Below are 19,844 nucleotides of genomic sequence, written 5' to 3' on the forward strand. Positions count from 1 at the left end.
CCAGGCTAGGGGTCGAATCGGAGCTGTAGCCACTGGCCTATGCCAGAGCCACAGCAACGTGGGATCTAAGCCGCGTCTGCGACCTACACCACAGCTCACGGCAACGCCGGATCCTTAACCCACTGAGCAAGGCCAGGGATCGAACCCACAACCTCATGGTTCCTAGTTGGATTCGTCAACCACTGAGCCACGACGGGAACTCCTTAAAGCTTTTAATAACAGGATGAAAATGAACCTAAATCCATTCATGTGACTATTCATGAAAGTCTTCAGACACATGGTTAGTTTGGCTTTCCATCTGTACCACTCTTTCTCTGAGGATTTCATGTACTCCTTTCTTACCCAGTCTTTTGTAGAACTGGCTCATGGCTCTGTCTCTCTTTTTTGGGGTTGGGGAAGGGCTGCGCCCATGGCACACAGAAGTTCCCAGGTCAGGGCTCGAACTTGTGCCACAGCAGTAACCAGAGCCACAACAGTGACAACGCTGGATCCTGAACCCACCGAGCCACCAGGGAACTGCAGTCGGCTGCATTCTCGACAGCCTGCACCTGGTTGCGCCGACGGGATGGACGCTGCAACGAAGTATTTATCGTCATGACTGTCACTGTCCTGACATCATCTACCTTCGGTAAAATGAGCTGAGATGCCCTCCCAGGGAAGAAGGCAGAGAAGAGGGGTTTGCTGGGCACCTAAGAGGCCCTGCTGTGGGAGCGCTAATGGATACTCATCATTTCACGCTCCCGAGTGACCGGAGGCAAGAGCCCACATGGAGGTTGTGGAAGTGGAGCCTCAGAGAGAGAAGAGCCTGGCCCAGGGACACGGAAGGGTGGGCTGGAGCCTGAGCATCCTAGAGCCAACACCTTAAGAAAGAGGATGCTGAGGTCTGGGACTGCAAGTGAAGGGAGGGACAGCCACATCCAAAACCACACCCAGACGTGAGGGACACTAGCCTGACTCCCCGGTTCCTCCAAACTTCAAAAAAGCTGTAGGGGGCAGAGGTTAAGGGGTTTACTTTGTGTATGTGTGTGTGGTGGGAGAAGGTTATACACGCACCTGAAAGAAAAATCATCGCTATGGAAAAAGGCAAACTGTGTGAGTCTCTTTCTCGCGCCTGACCCACAGCCCCCTGCCCAGAGGTACCACCCTTCCAGTGGCTGTCCTGTCGCGGGCACGCGAGTTTATCGTCTAAGTCAACAGCATAAGACACACATCCCTTCAACTGTGCTTCACTCGCTCGGCAATCTGCGTCTAAGCAGGTGCCACACCGGTTTATACAGAGTGGCCACACTGCTGGTTGATTTTCATGGCCTTTCTGGAAATTAATGTCCAGTGTCTTTCTCCAGCTGCTGAACAAATGCACTGCAGAAGACCAGCTGGCCATCCAAGTTTCCCAGCTCATACCTTCCCCTCCTCACCTGGGCAGTCCAGCTGTGATGCCTCCTGATAAAGAATCCAGTCAGGCGGGTAAGGCACCCTTCACCTGGAATCTTGCACCATTTCTGACCCATGTTTCAGAATCACTTTCACCCCACCCATCCCAGCTTTAAGCCCTAGCAATCCACGCGTTGCTTTAATAAAACATACTATTTTTGCTGTTGTTGTTTTTCTTTAGGGCCGCACCCAAGGCCTATGGACGTCCCCAGGCTAGGAGTCAAATCAGAGCTACACCTGCTGGCCTACACCACAGCCACAGCAATGCCAGATCGGAGCTGTGTCTGTGACCTACACCACAGCTCACAGCAATGCTGGAACCTTAACCCACTGAGCGAGGCCAGGGATCGAACCTGCATCCTCATGCATGCTAGTAGGGTTTGTTACTACTGAGCAACACAGGAACTCTGGTTGCTTTACTGATGAACAGGTACAAAATAGGGAGGTGTTTCTGAAGGTCAATGCTGACTCAGACCAATGCAGGTTTTCCAGCTGCCTTCCTTGCCCCGAGCCTGCAAATGGGCCCCAACGTTCTGACTCTATGCAGATCGGAGGTGGTGGGGAGACAGAGATGGGAGGCCTCTTTCCAAACTGTATGCATCGTTCCAGGCTTGGACTGAGCAGGTGGATAAGTGTAGAGTCTACACAGCTGAATCCCAAATGTCCAGCAGCCCAGTCTCTGGGTCTGCTCCCCAGACCCTGTCCCCGGACCGGGAGGACAGAGACAATGTCTCAGCACCAGTGGGGCCTCCGGAGCGAGGCCAGGGATCGAGGAGGAGGTGTGGAGTAAATATTTGTTGAATGACTGACTGAATGAATAAAAATCGTGAAGGCAGGTAGGAAGTATTTCCATCAGAACGGCCTTGTGACATCAGGAGTTTTTCAATCCATGTTTGGGCAAGACGCTCAGGCTCTCTGACTCTAGATTTCTGAAACTGACTCAGGCGCTGGCAGCAGGAATGTGACCCCAGGAGGATGCTGGCTCGTGAAAGACCTGGCGCAGCGAGCAAAAGAAGCACCAGACCCAAGCCCCCAGAGCCTGGCAAGTCAAGGAATTGGTCCAGGGCCACACGGCTGCTTCGGTGGAAGAGGCAACATTCAAAGCTCATCCTGTGAGTCTCCAGCGCCCTTGCTGGTTTCTTCAGTTATTAATAGCCCTTGCTGTGACGTCATGAAATGGTGTGTTTGTGTGTCACGTGCTCTTCAAGGACAAAGACGGAAGCCCATTCATCAACGTGGTCCCAGGACTTGGCACGGGGTCTGGCCCAGACCTGGTTAATAAATATTTGCTCACTAAATGGTAGCTAAGGGCTGGCTTCCCACGCTCACGCCTTTCCTCTTGTGCAAGGGAACTTGCCCTCTCGCACACTCTCGTTGAGACAGCAAATCCGACCATGTCCCCAGAGGGCCATGTGGCAGTACCTTGCCCTCTGACCCAGTCATTCCTCTTCTAGGAGAGTTACCTTACAGACCTAACCATACAAGGATACAAAAACACACGGACCAGGATGTCTGTAATAGCAATAAGCCAGAATGGGCACGCCTACCCTCAGGAGGCTGGTTGCATCAACCAGGGGTCAGGCAGATCATGGAACACGACACAGCTGGAGAAGAACCTGGTGGCCATTTACGTGCCGATAGGAAAGGCGTGTGGGACATGCATGTGCCCATCTGCGCTTATAGCGACGACACAGGTATTTCAAAGCCAGAGTATATTTCTAAAAAACTGAACACAGACCTGATGGTTAAACACGCTTGAGGAGAGAGAAATGGCAGAGCCTGCAAAGAAGCTGGTGGCAGGAAGGGGACAGGAAGCCTTACTGGAGTTTTTGTGACCAGGTTCATAAACTAGGCGACTAGTCAGACCAACAAGCCCCTTTCCTCTCATGTCCCCTGAATGTCATTTCCGTGGGGACCAAGACACACAGCGTCACAGCCTCTGCAGTCACAGACCCTCGCAGGCTGCAGGCTCCGGGAAGGCAGTGGTAAGGAGAGCTACATGGTCCAAGCTCTGAGGGGTTGGCACATAACCTACACGGCCGTGATCCTTCCCCCACCGCTCCCCACCGCTTTTTAGGGCTGAACCTGGGGCATGTGGAAGTTCCCAGTCTAGGGGTTGAGTCGGAGCTGTAGTTGCTGGCTTATACCACAGACACAGCCATATCAACACCAGACCTGAGCCGCATCTGTGACTTACACCACAGCTCATGGCAACGCCGAATCCTTAACCCACTGAGCAGGGCCAGGGATCGAACTCGCATCCTCATGGATACTAGTCGGGTTTGTAACCTGCTGAGTCGCAACAACAACTCCAATTTAATCCCCAGATCAGAAAACAGGCTCAAGAGTTCTTGCCATGGCACGAAGGGATCAGCAGCATCTTGGGAGTGCTTGGGATGCAAGTTCAGTCCCAAGTTTGATCCCTAGCCAGGCACAGTGGGTTAAGGATCCGGTGTTGCTGTAGCTTGGGTAGCGACTGCCACTTGGATCTGATCTCTGGCCTGGGAATTCCATATGCCACGGGACGGCCAAAAAAGACAAAAAAAAGAAAGAAAAGAAACGAAAACTGAGGTTCAGAGAACTGACATGACTTGCCCAAGGTCACCCAGCTGCCAACGGGAGAAGGAACCTAGCTCTGGCCAACCCGAAGCCCGGCAGGTGACAAATCCTGCTGCCTGGCTGCTCTGTTCCCTCCTCCAAGGATGTGGAGATCCAGGCTCAGGATGGCACCTGCCTGAGCTGAGCTGGAGAGAGGGAGAGCTGGGCAGGCCCTGGGAGGAGCAGTGGGTTCCAATCTGACTGTCCTGCTTGGGGAACAGTCTGCAGGGGAGGGTCCCTCTCCTGCACCAAGCACTGGAGCAGCTAGGGGGTGCAGGGACGCCCATCTTCTGTGAAACTTCAGACATGCCACTTCACCTCTCTGAGTCCATTTTCTCATCTGGGAAATTCCGGTAGAGCATTCTTTTTGGTTTGTTTTTATGCTTTTTTAAAAATGAACATTATTGTGGAATAATAATAGACGCAAAGACAGGACTGCAAGTTCCTGTCCCCCTTCGCCCAGTTTCCCCTAATATTAACAGCTTATACAACCCCACTGTTTGTCAAAATGAAGAAATTAACAGTGTACAATACTGTTGTGGGGTTTTTTTTTCTTTGTTTTTTGGGTTTTTTTTTGTCTTTCTGCCCTTTTCTTGGGCCGCTCCCGTGACAGAGGGAGGTTCCCAGGCTAGGGGTCTAATTGGAGCTGTAGCCACCAGCCTATGCCACAACCATGGCAATGCCAGATCCGAGCCACGTCTGTGACCTGGGCAGGTCTGGCTCAGGGCAACACTGGATCCTTAACCCACCGAGCGGGGCCAGGGATTGAACCCGCAACCTCATGGTTCTTAGTCAGATTCGTTAACCACTGAGCCATGATGGGAACGCCTGTACAACACTGTTAACTAAGCTACAGACTCCTTAGACCACACGTCTCCCCTGCTGGTGCGGGCTTTCTGTTCTAGGACCTGACTCGGGATCCCATTTTGCATTTAGTCCTTGTGTCCTTGATCTTGAATCTGCAACAGTTCCCCAGTCATTTCGTGGTTTTCAGGGGGGCCTTGTCACTTTCAAAGCAGACTGGCCAGGTGTCCCGTAGAGTGTCCCCCAGGTGGGGGACGTCTGGTGCTTTCTCATGATTCGTCTGGGTTGTGGTTTCGGGGGAAGAGTCCCAGGAGGTGAGGTGCCCTTCCCATCACGTCCCACTGGGGGCCTGTGACATCCACGTGACCTCCCTCTCACTGGCTGATGCTAACTAACCTCTGTTCCTCAGCGAAGGGGCCGCCTCCGGATGTCTCCACCCTACAGTTATCCTTTCCTTCCCATCATCCCCTCTTTAATGGCAAGTCACAAGCCTGCAGTGCAGGAGAGGAGAGTCGAAATATCTTCTTATATATATTTTGGAATTCCTCTAGTAAGACGATTCCCCCTTTCTCCACCATTTAGACCAGAATGGACGCATAGAATGTTTTCTTCCTTCTCTGGCTTAGAAGCCAATGACGCCATCATTCGCTGTGTTACTCCAAGTGCCCCAGCTGGCCTTTGTCCTCTTCCGCGCTGGCTCCCGAGTCCTGCTGACGTGCCCTCATCCCTTGTGTTCCCCTCGGCACTTTTCTGCTGTCTGGCACAAGGTGTCCCAGGCTCACGTTGTTCACGTCCTGCCCCAGCCCTGCAATCTGCCACTTCCCCAAGGAGCCCCGTGTCCTTTTAGTGGAGACTGGCGAACAGAAACCAAAATCTGCCTGAGATGGTTCTTTTGGAAAACGGATAGAAACATCCTTATGTCAAAAACTCCAAAAGTCTAAAAGGCGTGAAGAGAAAATTAAGTTGAAGCGGTCGGGGCTCTCCAACCCCAGAGCCTGTCGCCCTTCCTGGAGGCAGCTCCTCACCATGATTCCTGGTGTCTCCTTCCGGAGACAGGTGATGCCCACCCCTCGCAGGGCTGCAGTGGGGGCAGAGATGCGCTGAGGAACGAGATGCAGGGCCTGGCACGATGCCCCTCAGGTCTCCCCTCTGTCCCACCCCGCCCAGCATTTCTGCAGAGGGAGGGCGCACACGGGAATGGGGGCTGGGAGGGGGTTGGGGGCAGTGGCAAGAGGGGGGGCTACTCACTAATGGCCCCGGTGTACGTCGGCTGCGTGAGGTCCTTGGGCACCTTCCTGTAGATGTCAAACCTGCAGAGAGCAAAGGGGACAGGGGTGAGGCACACACAGGAGGCAGGGGTCAGGCAGTGGGGGCAATGATGCTGGCTGGTGGGCCACATGGGTCAGAGGCTGCCCTGCTCCCCAGAACCGGCTCCTCCAAGAGGCCTGGAGGCCGCCCCCTCCCCCACCTCCCCAGGTCCCCTCACCTCCCTCAAGGCGCGTCCTCACAACGTGTCACCACCTGAGACAGGTGGCCCAGACCCCTGAGGTCATGGGTCTGGGTTGGTCCTGACCCCATGAGAATGTAACCTTCATGAGGGCAGCGACATCATTAGGTTTTGCCCCCTGCCATGTCCCCAGACCCTGGCCTGGGCTTGGTACACAGTAGGTGCTCAAAAAGCCTGAAGGGAATGAACTGAACGCGAGTGTCGGCTTTCTCTGACGCTGAAGGGAACAGGGAAACGCAGTCTTTCCTGAGTTCTCTGATGACGCTGCATTCTCGCCTGGCGTCACCTCTCCGCCCCCTCTTCCCTTTCCTGCCTCCACCTCCTCCTCTGATTCCAGTCCCCGCTCCCAGCTCCCGATTCTTGTTCCACCCAGACACAGGCAGATGCCTTTCTTTCCTGTGGATCCCCCCGGAGCAGACGGGGGTGGGGTGGGGTGGGTGGTGCTGGGATGTGGGGGAAGAATTTGGGGTTTCGGAGTCAGGCAGACACGGGTGTAATTCTGGCCAGCTGTTTTAAGAGTGAAGGCCCTCGAATCAGACTGCCTGCCCCAGGTTCACATCTTGGCTGGTCTTCTTCCTCGCTGTATGACTTTAGGCAAGTGACTTCACCTCTCTGAGCCTGTTTCCTTTGCTGTAAAAATGGGGCTGCTGTTATGAGGACACGCCAGGCCACTGAGAGGAGGAAGGGAAATAAAAAAGTCTGTGGAGGGTGTGACACAGTGTCCCCAGGGAGGCTCTCTAGGCTCTTGGCTTCCTCCCCTTCACTTGAACCTGAGCAGGCAGTTCTATGGAAAAAGTCCGCACGGCGTTCCCAGCTCCACGGTAGAGGCTGCTGGCGGGGTAAAGGGCTGGCTGATGGTTCCTCTTGGGTGATTGGGAAACAATATCACTGCCCTGCTCACCCAAATGCAAGGACTTGCAAAGCTTGCCTAAGATCTGATACTTGACTCCTCTGCGCTCTAATTACACGTGAAACGTGCTTGGTTTCCCAAGACCTCAGGGGAGAAAAAATTCCTGTGAGCAGTGAGGTAAAAGGTACTGCTTTCTCTCCTTCCGTCTCGGCTACTGTGCGTTGGCTCCGAAGGGCACGGAAAACTGAGCGTGCGGTCGGGACAGGAGGGGAGCTCACATTACTCAACTATCCATACTTACGCCCCCCCTTTCTTGCTTTTTAGGGCCACACCTGCGCCCTAAATTGGAGCTACAGCTGCCAGCCCACAGCCACAGCCATGCAGGATCCAAGCCGCGACTTCGATCTACACCACAGCTCACGGCAACCCCGGATCCTTGCTGAGCAAGGCCAAGGATCGAACCCACAACCCCATGGTTCCTAGTCGGATTCGTTTCTGCTGCGCCACGATGGGAACTCCCCCCGCCCCACGATGGGAACTCTCCCCACCCCAAGTTCTAACGCTGCCCCCATTAGCTGTGAGAGGCACGTGAGAGGCAAGAGCACATACTGTGAAGTCAGACTGCCTGGGCTCAAAGGTGACCTCACTACTGTGTGACCTTGGGCACAACAGCGAGCCTCTCTGTGCCTCAGTTCCTCTACCCGCCAAATGGGGGCAAGAGTAGTAACTATCTCCTAGCATAGGGATTAGGACCAAATGACTTTGTGAACGTAAAGCGCTTAGAACCCTGCCTGGCACCCAAAAGTGGTTTAGGAGTATTTGGTGTTAGTCCGATTAATGTTCATTTGGCTACCACTTATGAGCACCTACCACGCACTAGTCCTCTTTGAGGTACTAGGGACATGGAGATGAAATCAGCCCTTGGGCCCGTGAGCCTGTAATTCAGCAGCAGAGCCAAAGAAGGAAACGAGAGAACGTGGTCGTGCTCCTCGAGAGGCAGAGGAATCCGGAAAGGGGACAGGGACGATCCTGAAGCTTCCTGCAAGGGGTCCTCTCCGAAGCGAGCAGGAGGACGGGAGGGAGGGGAGGTACAGGCCAAGATTGGTCCAGGTAGGAAGAACAGCCAAAGCAGAGGCCAGGAGGATGGTGGAGCCTGGCAGGCTGAGGGGCTGGGTACCTGCCTGTGGTGCTGCGATGAGAATGGAGGGAGAGAGGCTTACAAGCCAGCTCCCACGTCCAGTTAATACCGGGTCACCCTCCTGGGCCCACAGACAGAAACTGGGCCTCATGGGTTAAAAAACAGATGAGCCACCATCTCAAGTTTTAGGAGTTTCCTGGTGGCACAGTGGGTTAAAGATCCAGTGCTGTCATTGCTGTGGCTTGGGTCGCTGCTGTGGTGCGGGTTCGATCCCTGGCCCAGGAACTTCCGCATCCCATGGACGTGGCCCAATCCCCCACCCCACCTGGGAGTTTTATGGGAAGTTAGAGGCCACTCAGAGTAAGGAGGTGGGGGCGGCCTAGAGCAGTGCGACAAGGGTGAGGAAGGGATGGGAGATTGTTACACACAGGGGAGCTGAGCAAGTGTGCAAATACAGTCAGGACAGCGGGGGGGCCAGGTGGCTCACTGTGGGGGAAGGGACATACACGTAGACAGAGACGCAGACTTAAACCCTGTGGTGTCAGGGTGGAAATGAAGGTATTGCTATGGAGTCCTGGTTTTCAACATACACAAGAAACATCCGTGTGTGTGTGTGTGTGTGTGTGTGTGTGTGTGTGTGTGTGTTTGTATCCACATCGTATCCGCATTTCTTTCGTAGCTCATTCTGGAGAGAACGGGCAGAAACAGTGACAGTCCGATAACAATGAGCACATCTGCCTCCCGAACCTTGGCTCCCAAATCTCATTCTTTACTCAAAGGAATCCATTCCTTGGAGAAATGGCTGATTCCAGGGCTGGGCAGGGACCATACAAGATGAACTTGGAGTATCTTCTTATGTCAGAAGGCAAGAAAGAATGATGGGACATATCAAAAGGACAAGAAGCCAGCTTACAGGGGCTCCCACCGGCTGAAGAAGGGACAATGTCAGCATTTAAATCGATACTCATAGTAATAGATTATAACCTATGAGATAAAATGCGAAGCCACAAATCTACATACATGTAAATAAAGAAACGAATACATCAAAAGTCTGATGAGGAAGAGGCCAGTTCCCTGCTTTCAAAATACTTCCCCCCCAAAATCTTTACTCATGATAAAGGGAAAAAGAGTAACTGCACAGAGGAGAAACTTGGCAGACATCATCTTGATCAAGTGATCGCAGTGAGTGTCACCAGTCAGGAGAAACGTCATGTCCCTCCTGATAAGACGTACTGGGGAGGGCCCCCCAGCACTCCTCTGGGGAACTTGCTCAAAATGTACAACCTCAGCTGAGTTATGAGAAATTCAAACACATCCAAACCGAGGGTCATGCTGCAAAATGACCGGCCAGCATTTCTCAAAAGTGTCAAGGACACAAAGGCAAGTAAAGACCTTGGAACTGACAGGGATCTGCTGGGCAGCACAGGTTACCCTACCAGATCCTCTGTGATCATCGCTATGGGAAAAGAATCTGGAAAATGTATGGATGCGTATGCGTATATGGAAAACTGAATCACTGCTATACAGCAGAAATTATCACAACATTGTACATCAATGTACTTCCATAAAACTTTAAAAAATGGAAAAAAAAAAAAAAAAAAAAGACCAAGAAACTGTCAGAGATTGGAGGAGACGAAAGAGATGCGACACCTAAATCCTGCAGGAGGTCCTGGATCAGAAAAAGGACATCGGTGGGACAATGGATGGAATCGGACTAAGATCTGTAGATGGGTTAATAGTCCTGTAAAGTGTTCTTTTCCTGGTTTTGAAAATGGTTATACAAGAGGTTATACAAGAGGTTAACATTGAAGGAAGCATGTGGGAAGTCTTCATATTATTTTGGCAATTTTTTGGCAAGTCTGTAATTATTTCAAAATGAAATGTTAAAATTAAAAAAAAAAAAAAAAACCCACCCAGCTCACTTTCTTCACACATGCTTGATCCCTGTAGGCATCTAAGTTTGAGATGCGGGTCTAACAAATGTTGGCCGAATATGCTGGGTGTCAGGCAGAGTATGTCCTTGTTGGAGGGGAGAGGGGAGAGGAAGGCTGAGTGAACAAAGGTCTAGGAGAGGAGGCAAGACTTGAACCCAACTGTGGCAACGGCACTCACAGAAGGCAAGCGCTCTGGAAGGAGTGAATGATGCAAAACCAGGATCACCGCCATCGCATGCTGGGCATGTTCCCATGTGTATTTGTACTGAATTCTCAGTGACTCTGGCAGATATTGATATCCTGTTTTTCCAGGAAGAAGACTACGGCTCAGTCATAAGCAACTTGCTCTCAGTTTCCAAGTCAGTGATTAAGCTGGGACTCAAACCCTCGTCTGGGTGCACAGACCATGATCCTTCCACTGCCCTGTACTTGTAGGAAGCAGTTTAGAGCTCATTTAATCATTATTTATTTTACAGCCACACCTGCAGCATATGGAAGCTCCCAGGCCAGGGACTGAATCTGAGCCACAACTGTGACCTACCCCACAGCTGCTGCAGTGCCGATCCTTTAACCCACTGCGTGGGCTGAGGATCAAACCCACACCTCCGCAGCAACCAAAGCCACTGAAGCCAGATTCTTTTTTTTTTTTTTTTTTTAGGGCCAAACCCATGGCATATGGAGGTTCCCAGGCTAGGAGTCGAATTGGAGCTATAGCTGCCAGCCTACACCACAGCCACAGCAAGTGGGATCCGACCTGCATCTGCGACCTACACCACAGCTCACGGCAACGCTGGATCCTTAATTCACTGAGTGATTCCAGGGATCAAACCCGCAACCTCATGGTTCCTAGTCGGATTCGTTTCCACTGTGCCATGACAGGAACTCCTGCAGTCAGATTCTGAACCCATTGAGCCACGGCAGGACCTCCCGGAGCTCATTTATTGGTAAGCTAACATCTCAAGGTTTTGCCTATTTGCTTTTCCAAGGATGCTGCCCCCAAGCAGGGAGGCTCTCTCGGAAAACAGGAACCAGTTCAAAACACATTCATTCATTCAGTAGGTATTTACCAAGTTCCTACTAGCAGTGCATTAGATGGTGGGAAAATGAAAACGGCCAAGGTAGACGGGGCCCCCACCCCGATGAAACTGTCGGTGTGGCAATGCTATTGGCTCCTTGGGAAGGGCCACCTAAACAGAATGTTCTCTGATCATGATCTTATTCCCACACCACAAATCCGGGACTGGGGAGTGGGAGGGGGAGGACAAAGGGAGAGCTGAAAAAGACCCTGGGTTCAGAGCTGACCACAAGCCGCATGAGTCAGCAGTGAATGTCACTAAGAAAATGGGCCACCAGGAGGCTGGTGAGAACCTAGGCATGTGACAGACCAGGAAGTGAGCCGTCCTCTCTGGCTCACATTAGTCAGTCCCTCCCTGTGGGGATGTGGTAATGCCATTAGCTGTGGCCACCACTGCTAAGAGAATGTGGAGAAAAGGCTAAGGAGAAAGGGGGAAGGCTCGTGCCAGGCCCTTGACCGCCATGCTCTCATGCAAGTCTCTTGGCCAACCTGGGAGTGAAGGGTTGTCATCCCATTTTACAGATGAGGCTCGGCTAAGCTCACACACCTAAAATGCCATGGCAGGGATCTGAATCCAGGCTAATTTACATTCCTGTTGCTTTTCCCGACAATGTGGGGACATACCAGGACCCTGTGGGTGGAAAATACTTCTTAGGAAGAAAGGTTAAGAGTTTCTGTCGTGGCTCAGCGGTTAACGAATCCGACTAGGAACCATGAGGTTGCAGGTTCGATCCCTGGCCTTGCCCAGTGGGTTAAGGATCCGGTGTTGCCATGAGCTGTGGTGTAGGTCGAAGACGCAGCTCAGATCCTGCATTGCTGTGGCTCTGGCGGAGGCTGGCGGCTACAGCTCTGATTAGACCCCCAGCCTGGGAACCTCCATATGCTGCAGGAGCGGCCCTAGAAAAGACAAAAAACAAAAAACAAAAAAAAAGAGAGAGAGAAAGTTTAAAGAACTGAAATTGGTTAGCCTCCAACAGAGAAAGCTAAAGGATGGATTCTTTAGTGTTTGTCAAAAATTGTTCTTTCCCTGCCCTCCCACTAGACTACGAGTCTCTCAGTGGCAGGACCTGGGCATCCAGGCTGCCCAGCCCTGCACAATCCAGGCCTGCAGGGAAGTGATCCGAATGAATGAGTCTGCACAAACATAAGGCCCAGCAGCTGGCCCTAAAAATAAGACAAAGACGAAATGGAGGGTGGGGAAGCTGGGTGATGGGTCCTTGGGGCTTTCTCATACTGTTCTACTTTAACAGATATGTAGAAATTTTCACTTAAAAAAAGGCAAAATGGGCTAAAATGAAAGCAAGAGAGCAATCAAGTGGACTTAAAAGACTGAGCTGGGAGTTCACGTCGTGGCGCAGCAGAAATGAATCTGACCAAGAACCATGAGGTTGCGGGTTCGATCCCTGGCCTTGCTCAGTGAGTTATGGATTCGGCGTTGCTGTGGCCGTGGTGTAGGCAGGCAGCTGTAGCTCCAATTAGATCCCTAGCCTGGAAATCTCCATATGCTGCGGGTGCGGCCCTGAAAAGCAAAAAAAAGAAAAAGAAAAAGAAAAAAGAAAAAAAGGACTGAGTTGGATGTCAGGAGAACGGGAGCAGTGCCTGGAGCCAGGTGGATCAGAGGTCCCATCACCTGCTGGGACAGGACCCAAATATGGAGACCCCAGGGGGCCGCCTGCCTTCACCACGCTCCGCTGGCGGGTCTAGAAGATACTCTGAGATCACTGCATCTAACGCATTCATTTTACGGAAGAGAAAACAGAAGCCCCTGAGAAGGAGTGACTTGCCCAATTCGAAGCATAATTAAACTCAGAGTATTTAAAACAAAAACAAGCCAATAAAAAGCTTGTGAAATCCTTGTTATCTCATGCTCTTGAAATGTCACATGCTAGTGGCTTTCAAGCAGGTGCGATTTTGCCCCCCAGGGGCCGTGTAGCAATGTCTGGAGATATTTTTGGTTGTCACCCCAGGGAGTGGGTGGTACCCAGCCGGGTGAAGCCCCAGGATGCTAATGAATGCTACAATTCAAACGCTATTGGCACCAGACGGCTCCCCACCACAAAGGATTACCGGCCCCAAATGTCCATGGCGCTAAAGTTGAGAAAGCCTGTTGTAAGCAGAGCAAAGCCTCCCACGTGGGAAGCTCACTCTTCCCATGGAGCCTGTGTTCTCTCCACAGAGAAGCCTCCTTTGAACTCTGCTCTGGACGGTGGCAATCCTGGCCATGGCTTTGATCACCCCACAGAGACCAGGAACCTGAGTCTTCCCTTGTCCTTTCCCTGCTCTGCTTGAGCGGGCACACTTGTCAAGAAGCGGCAAAGGAGCCCACAGGGAAAAAATGAAGTCTGGCTGGACTTGCGACTTCGAATAAAGGGGTGGTAAGAACAAGCGTCACTTCTGAATCAAAAAGGTGCCAGATCCATGCCTCTCACTACATTACACCTTAGGATCAAGCAAATTCCTTGGGATGAAACATACGTCGGGGTTCCCATATGCTGGCTCATCAGTAATGAACCCGACTAGCATCCACGAGGATGCGGGTTTGATCCCTGGCCTCGCTCTGTGGGTTAAGGATCTGGCGTTGCCCTGAGCTGTGGTGTAGGTCGAAGACACAGCTTGGATCTTGTGTTGTTGTGGCTGTGGGGAAGGCTGGCAGCTGTAGCTCTGATTTGACCCGTAGCCTGGGAACCTCCATGTGCTGCAGGTGTAGCCCTAAAAAGACAAACAAACAAACAAACAAAAAAACATATGTCAACCTCAGAACTAAAAGTTGTTGAGACCATAGGATGTAATTAACAGAAATTTGCTCTTTAGGCCACATGTAGCCTACAGAGCAAGGGACATCACATAACCTCACCCAAAATAAACACGCGTCAGTCTCCTCCGGCTCCCAAGCAAGGAAACTGCCGCTGGAAATCTCTGACTAATGGATTTCTTCTGTAATTTCTTTTCATAGCACGATGCCTCAGCTCTGCTATTTTAACTTTTGCTGCCTGGGACCTCACTTCTCCCCGGCTCCTCAAGATGAATCTCAGATCGCCTTGCGGTTCGCCATAGGTGGGCGGCCACCAAGGCAGGCGCTCGTGATGTCACTGTTTCCAGGACCTAATGAAATTAGACGCCATTTAGGAGCAAGTCATTGGAAGCAGTGGGTCATTCGTCCCCAAAATAGGCAGCGAGGCTTTTAGCTGGTTCTTTGGCCTGGTCACCCCGGCCTCCAGCCTGTCAGAGCCCTCGGTGCCTCACTCAGGGAGGTGGGTGAAAGACAGGCTTGTTGGTTTGCTTATCAGCCCCTCCACCTGACTGAGAACCCCTGGTGTGTGTGCACACACGCAGGCGTGTTCAAGGGCCCCAGAGCCGGCATGGCCGGTAGAGAACCGTGCAAGCCTCAGTTCCGACGAGCCCAGAATCGCTCTCACCCCAAAGCCTGTCCTTGACATTCAAGCTACTATTCTGAGTTCACGTGCCACTCCTCCTTCTGTCAAAAGGGAGGGAAAAAAGTCTGTCTCCAGCCCAGACAGAGGGGCTTAGAAGGGAGAAGAAGAAGAAGAACAGCAATCGCAGCCATGCTGCTGCTGCCCCCACGGTGAGGGATCCCCAGGAACCCGGCCTTGGACTTGGACTGTGTTTTCATCAGCTCAGCGCCCTTCATACCACCTTCTTTAGCAGATACCAGCATCCTTTCCATCACACTTGCCCAAGATCTAGGGTTCGAAGTCCTGCAGCCTGGCCTCAGGACCTCTGCCCTGTCCACTGTGCCCCATGCCTGCCTGGCACCGGGAGAACGGCCGGGAGCAGCGGAGTAGCGGCGGGTATCTGCGGGGGCGCTGGGTGATGGACGATCCTCTGTGTACACAATCCTAACACACACACAGTCCTCACCCTCTGGCCCATGCCCTGTGGCTCTGCCCCTGAATCTGGGTGCCCATGTGGAGGTCTCTTATCTACACGGTGACCTCCCAGCTCCAATCGCCTCCACCTGTGACCTCTGCCACCTGAGGCGTCCAGTCTGACCACAAAGCCCTGGCCCCTCCCCTGCCCTCCTTCCCACAGAAGCCACCCAGTCTGGCCAAAGAGGACGAGGAGTAAATGTGACTGCTGAGCTTCTAGAAGGTCCCTCTTAAGGCTGCCTCCCCCACCTCCCTGGGCCCTGGGGACACACACATTCCTGGCCCAGCTCCGAGACGACTGCAGGGTCTTCCCCTCCTGCTGGGCGGGGACGGTCAGATTTGTTCTTGAATCTCCTGTGAGTCGTACAGGGCTTGGCCCATTAATGGCATTCAGTGAATTCCAGGTGAAAATATAACATGACGCACACACGGGACTATTCACCGCTGTAGCAGCTGTAATAGCAAACAGCTGGAGACCATCCAAGGAGACCAGCTAAGAAATACAGACCATCCATAAAGCGGAGGATGATGCAGCTATAAAGAGCAACGAGGAAGGTCTCTACAGAGTATGAGAAAAAAAGCAAACTGCGGAACACTGCCTTCTGTTCAATTTTATGAGCGAGGGAGGGGGCGGGGGGGTGATAAAAATAAATCTACATCCTTGTTTATATTTTTAAAAAGAAACAATAGAAGGTGTAACCAAAACTAACACAAATGGTCACTTCCATTATTCTTAGGAGATGCATAAAAATATGAAGTATCAGGGATTCATTTGACAAAAGAAGTACAGGACCCATATACTGAAAACTATATATTATTGCCAAAGGAGATTAAAGAAGAACCGAGTAAAAAGAGAAATATACTGTATTACCAGGTCAGAAGACTCCAAATTATTACGATGGCATCTCTCCCCAAATTTATCTGTAGATTCAATTCATTTCCAATCAAAACTCCAGCAGGCATTTTTGCAGAATGGGGCAAGCTGATTCTAAGATTCACATGGAAATGCACCGGACTGAGAATGGCCAAAACAACTTTGAAAAAGAACAAAGTGGGATCTGACTTCAAGATTTACTATAAACCTTCTAGAAGAAAACACAGGAGAAAAATCTTTGTGATCTTAGGTTAGGTAGAGGCTTTTTAGACAAGACACCAAAAGCATGGTCCATTAAAACACCCCCCCAATAAAATTAGGCTTCATCAAGACAAAAAACATCTACTCTTCAAAAGGCTTAAAAGAAAGCAAAGACAACCACAGACTGGGAAAAATAGATGGGCTCCACATGTCTCCTAAAGGATTTATATTTAATGTAAAGAACTCTCAAAACTCAGCAATAAGAAAACAAATAACCCATTAAAAATGGGCAAAAGATGCGAACAGATATTTTGCCAAAGATTTACCAGTGGTGAATAACCACATGAAATGATGCTCATATCAGAGGCATTGGGAAACGCAAATTAAAACCACAAAGAGATACTACTCTACACCTATCAGAATGGCTGAAATTATAACTGGTCCTACCAAGCGTTGGTGAGGATATGGAGAAACTGGGACTCTTAGATGTTGCTGGTGGAATGTAAAGTAGTTACAACCATTAGGGAATGGAGTTTGGTGGTTTCTGAAAATGTTAAATATACCTTTCCCATATGATCCAGCCATTCTACTCCTAGGCATTTGCCCAAGAGACAGGAAAATATATTCCCAAACAAAGACATGCATAAGAATATTCAAGGAAGCTTGATTTGTCATAGCCACAGACTAGAAACAACGCAGTATCCGTCCACAGGCAAATGGATAGATGAATTATGGTACAGCTGCACATGGAAGATCACTCAGCAATAAAAAGCAATGAGGTATTGACATAAGCAGCGTCATGGATGATTCTCAAAATAATTATCCTGAATGAAAGCCAAACTAGGATACATTCTGTATGATTTCACCTCCATACAACTGGAGAGAGCATAAGCTCACCTACAGTGACAGCAGATCACTGGCTGCCTAGGGAGGAAAGAAGGGAGAGCCTCGTTCACTCCCTTGTGATGATGGTTGCATGAGTGTATACACAGGTCAAATTTCTCAAACTGTACACTTCAAGTATGTGAGGGTTACTGTATGTCAATTATACCTCAAATAAACCTGTTGGTAAAAAAACTTCTTCTTGATAGCCGTGATTGAAACACATCAAATATATTAAGCAATTCATGAGTTCATAATGATACCTCAAAAAACCAAAAAAAAAAAAAGCCTCTTTGGGGACCTCTGAAGATGCTAAGCCAGCAATTCATTATTCTGAAAACTGGTAAAAATAGAAAGCACTTATTCTGACTTTTTGGTATCACAATGTATTTCTAGGTAGCCAAATAGCTGAGAAGGACAAAATTTATTTTGTAGAATAATTTCAAAGAATAATGTGGAAGGGCTAATAGAATTCAAAAAATCATCATGGTGCATCCTCTGATGAAATCCTGGATGTAGGCATTTATCAGCAAGGATGGGAAATTTCATCACAGATAGATGAGGCTGCCACTGCCTGAACACAATGATTGATCTTAGCATCTCAAAAAGAAAAGAACCAGTGGTTCTGTACTTCTCCATGGAACACAGGAGGAAGTGCACAGCCCAATTCCCAATGATGGGCCTAAAATCACCTCACATTCCACCTTCATTTGATCCTCATCCCAAAGCAAACTGAAGCCAGCCCCCCTCACCCACTCTCTCTTCCTGCTCTAGCTAAGATCACCCAAGAGTCACTAAGGGCCAGATGCCATTGGCTTTCCTCAATACTGCCTCTGCACCAATTCTACTGACTGTCCTTCCTTCTTGGATCTCTCCCTTCTCTTGGCTGCCTCCAATACCATGGCATCCTCACTCTTCAGCATCCTCTCTGTCTGCTCCTTTTCCTCCTCCTGCCCCTGATATCCAGGTATATCCCCCACCCCAGGGTCTATGTTCAGGTGCCTTCTCTTTTAACTCCCATCCCCAACTTGTTGAGGCCTTAAATGACTGCACCAAGTTCCAGGGAGACAGGAGGACGTCAACAAGACAGAAGTGGTCCCCATCCAGTGGCGCTCACACAGTAATGCCCAAGGGGCGTTCTCATTCCCAAAAGCATCACCCCTGCCCCTCACACTTGATATGGAACAAAACAGAACAAAACTCAAGAGCTTCTCACACAAAGCCTGCTCTTAAACTGCCAAAGCAACAGAGGTAGAAGGAACCTCAGGCCTCGTGGAATCCAAACACGCCCATCTGCAGAGAGTTCAACTGAAATACGGGAAGGACAGCAACACCTCGTTAGAAAGATAAGGATCCCTGATGCTTTCCAAGTCGTAGCCTATGTCCTCCTAGGGTCCCCAAATGCCTGAGAAATGGTGAGATGGGCTGTTCTGGGCCACAAGAAAGTAAAACCAGCTAAGCAGGAAGATGACCATCCAGGCAATTCTCAGAGACTATTTTAGATGGTCCATTGACCGGAAAATGGAGACCTCACTGGGCTAGACAACAACACCCTTATCGGTTACTGGATCCAGGCTCACTGGGGGCAGAACAAAAGCTCATGCACAGCAGGGAGGGGGCACTCATCTTATTCTTTTCCATAAATGCATCAGTTCTAAATCCTAATGTAATCTGTTCCTTGAACAGTCAAGCACGCATGCTCTCAACTTCAGGCCCCCTCTGCCTTGCATTCTCTGTGTCTGGAATGTTTTTGCCCTCACATCTTGGCTTCTCTCGCTGCTACACTTCCTTGAGGTCTAAATTCAAATGTCACCTCCTTAGAGACCTGTCTGGGCCACCAGCTAAGACACACCACTCCCTCCGTACTCTGCTGTCCTTCCCTTCACTGCCCTTGAGACCTTCGCTGCTAGCATGTGGGTTTTGTGTATTTGGTCACTGCTCCACTCGGCCACTAGAATACAAGTGACAGGAGAGCAGGGGCCTGTCTGCTTTGAGTTCCACCATATCCTCAGAGCCTAAAAAAGCACCTGGCACCCAGTAGGACTGCAGAAATATTTCAAAATGGATGAAGGAGGCAGTGTTTCTCAAAGTCTGGTCCATGAACCACTGCCTCCGAATCTGCCAGGAAGCTGGTTAAATTTGCAGATTCCAGGGGCCCACGGCAGAATGAACTAAACCCAGCATGGGGGTGGGGAGGGCAGAAATCTGCATGGCCAAAAAAAGTGCAGTTCAGGAAATGACAGGGCAGGCACGGACTGCTAAAGTGTAAGTCACGCGTTTACTTCCAACTTCAAATTTGTTTCCTAAGACTTTCCGCTTGCACCCACCTGAGTTACCACAGGTCAACAGAGGGACAGGCAAGGACACTTCCAGGGCTCTGATCCTATTGGCCAAGTATGACTTAGGACCCTTGACCTACTCTATCCCACTCAATCCCTCTCCCCATCACCCACAAGGGGCCATCAACAAATGTGGAAACTGGAAGCATCCGGTGTGGCTCAGCAGTAACAAGCCTGACCAGTAGCCATGAGGATGCGGGTTCCATTCCTGGCCTCGACCAGTGACTTGGAGATCTGGCGTTGCCGTGACCTGTGGTGCAGGTCACAGACACAGCTTAGATCTGGCATTGCCGTGACTGTGGTATAGAGGCCGGCAGCTGCAGC

General features: G+C 50.7%; 1 protein-coding gene across 2 annotated transcripts in view; it reads right to left on the reverse strand.

Annotated features, from left to right (window-relative positions):
- ERGIC1 (endoplasmic reticulum-golgi intermediate compartment 1) overlaps positions 1-19,844 on the reverse strand; it is a 119,751-nt gene that overhangs the window by 59,375 nt on the left and 40,532 nt on the right. The window contains exons 1-2 of one of the 2 annotated variants that reach the window (XM_013990648.2): positions 6,355-6,556; positions 6,082-6,143 (exon numbers count right to left, since the gene is read on the reverse strand). In XM_013990648.2, coding sequence (XP_013846102.1) covers positions 6,082-6,143; positions 6,355-6,428 — 136 coding nt within the window. In that variant the 5' untranslated portion in view covers positions 6,429-6,556. Of the gene's footprint in view, positions 1-6,081; positions 6,144-6,354; positions 6,557-19,844 lie in introns of those variants that run through there. The other variant, XM_003134052.6, reaches the window with a different exon arrangement.

Source organism: Sus scrofa, chromosome 16 (genome assembly GCF_000003025.6).
Source record: "Sus scrofa isolate TJ Tabasco breed Duroc chromosome 16, Sscrofa11.1, whole genome shotgun sequence".
Lineage (NCBI taxonomy): Eukaryota > Metazoa > Chordata > Mammalia > Artiodactyla > Suidae > Sus > Sus scrofa.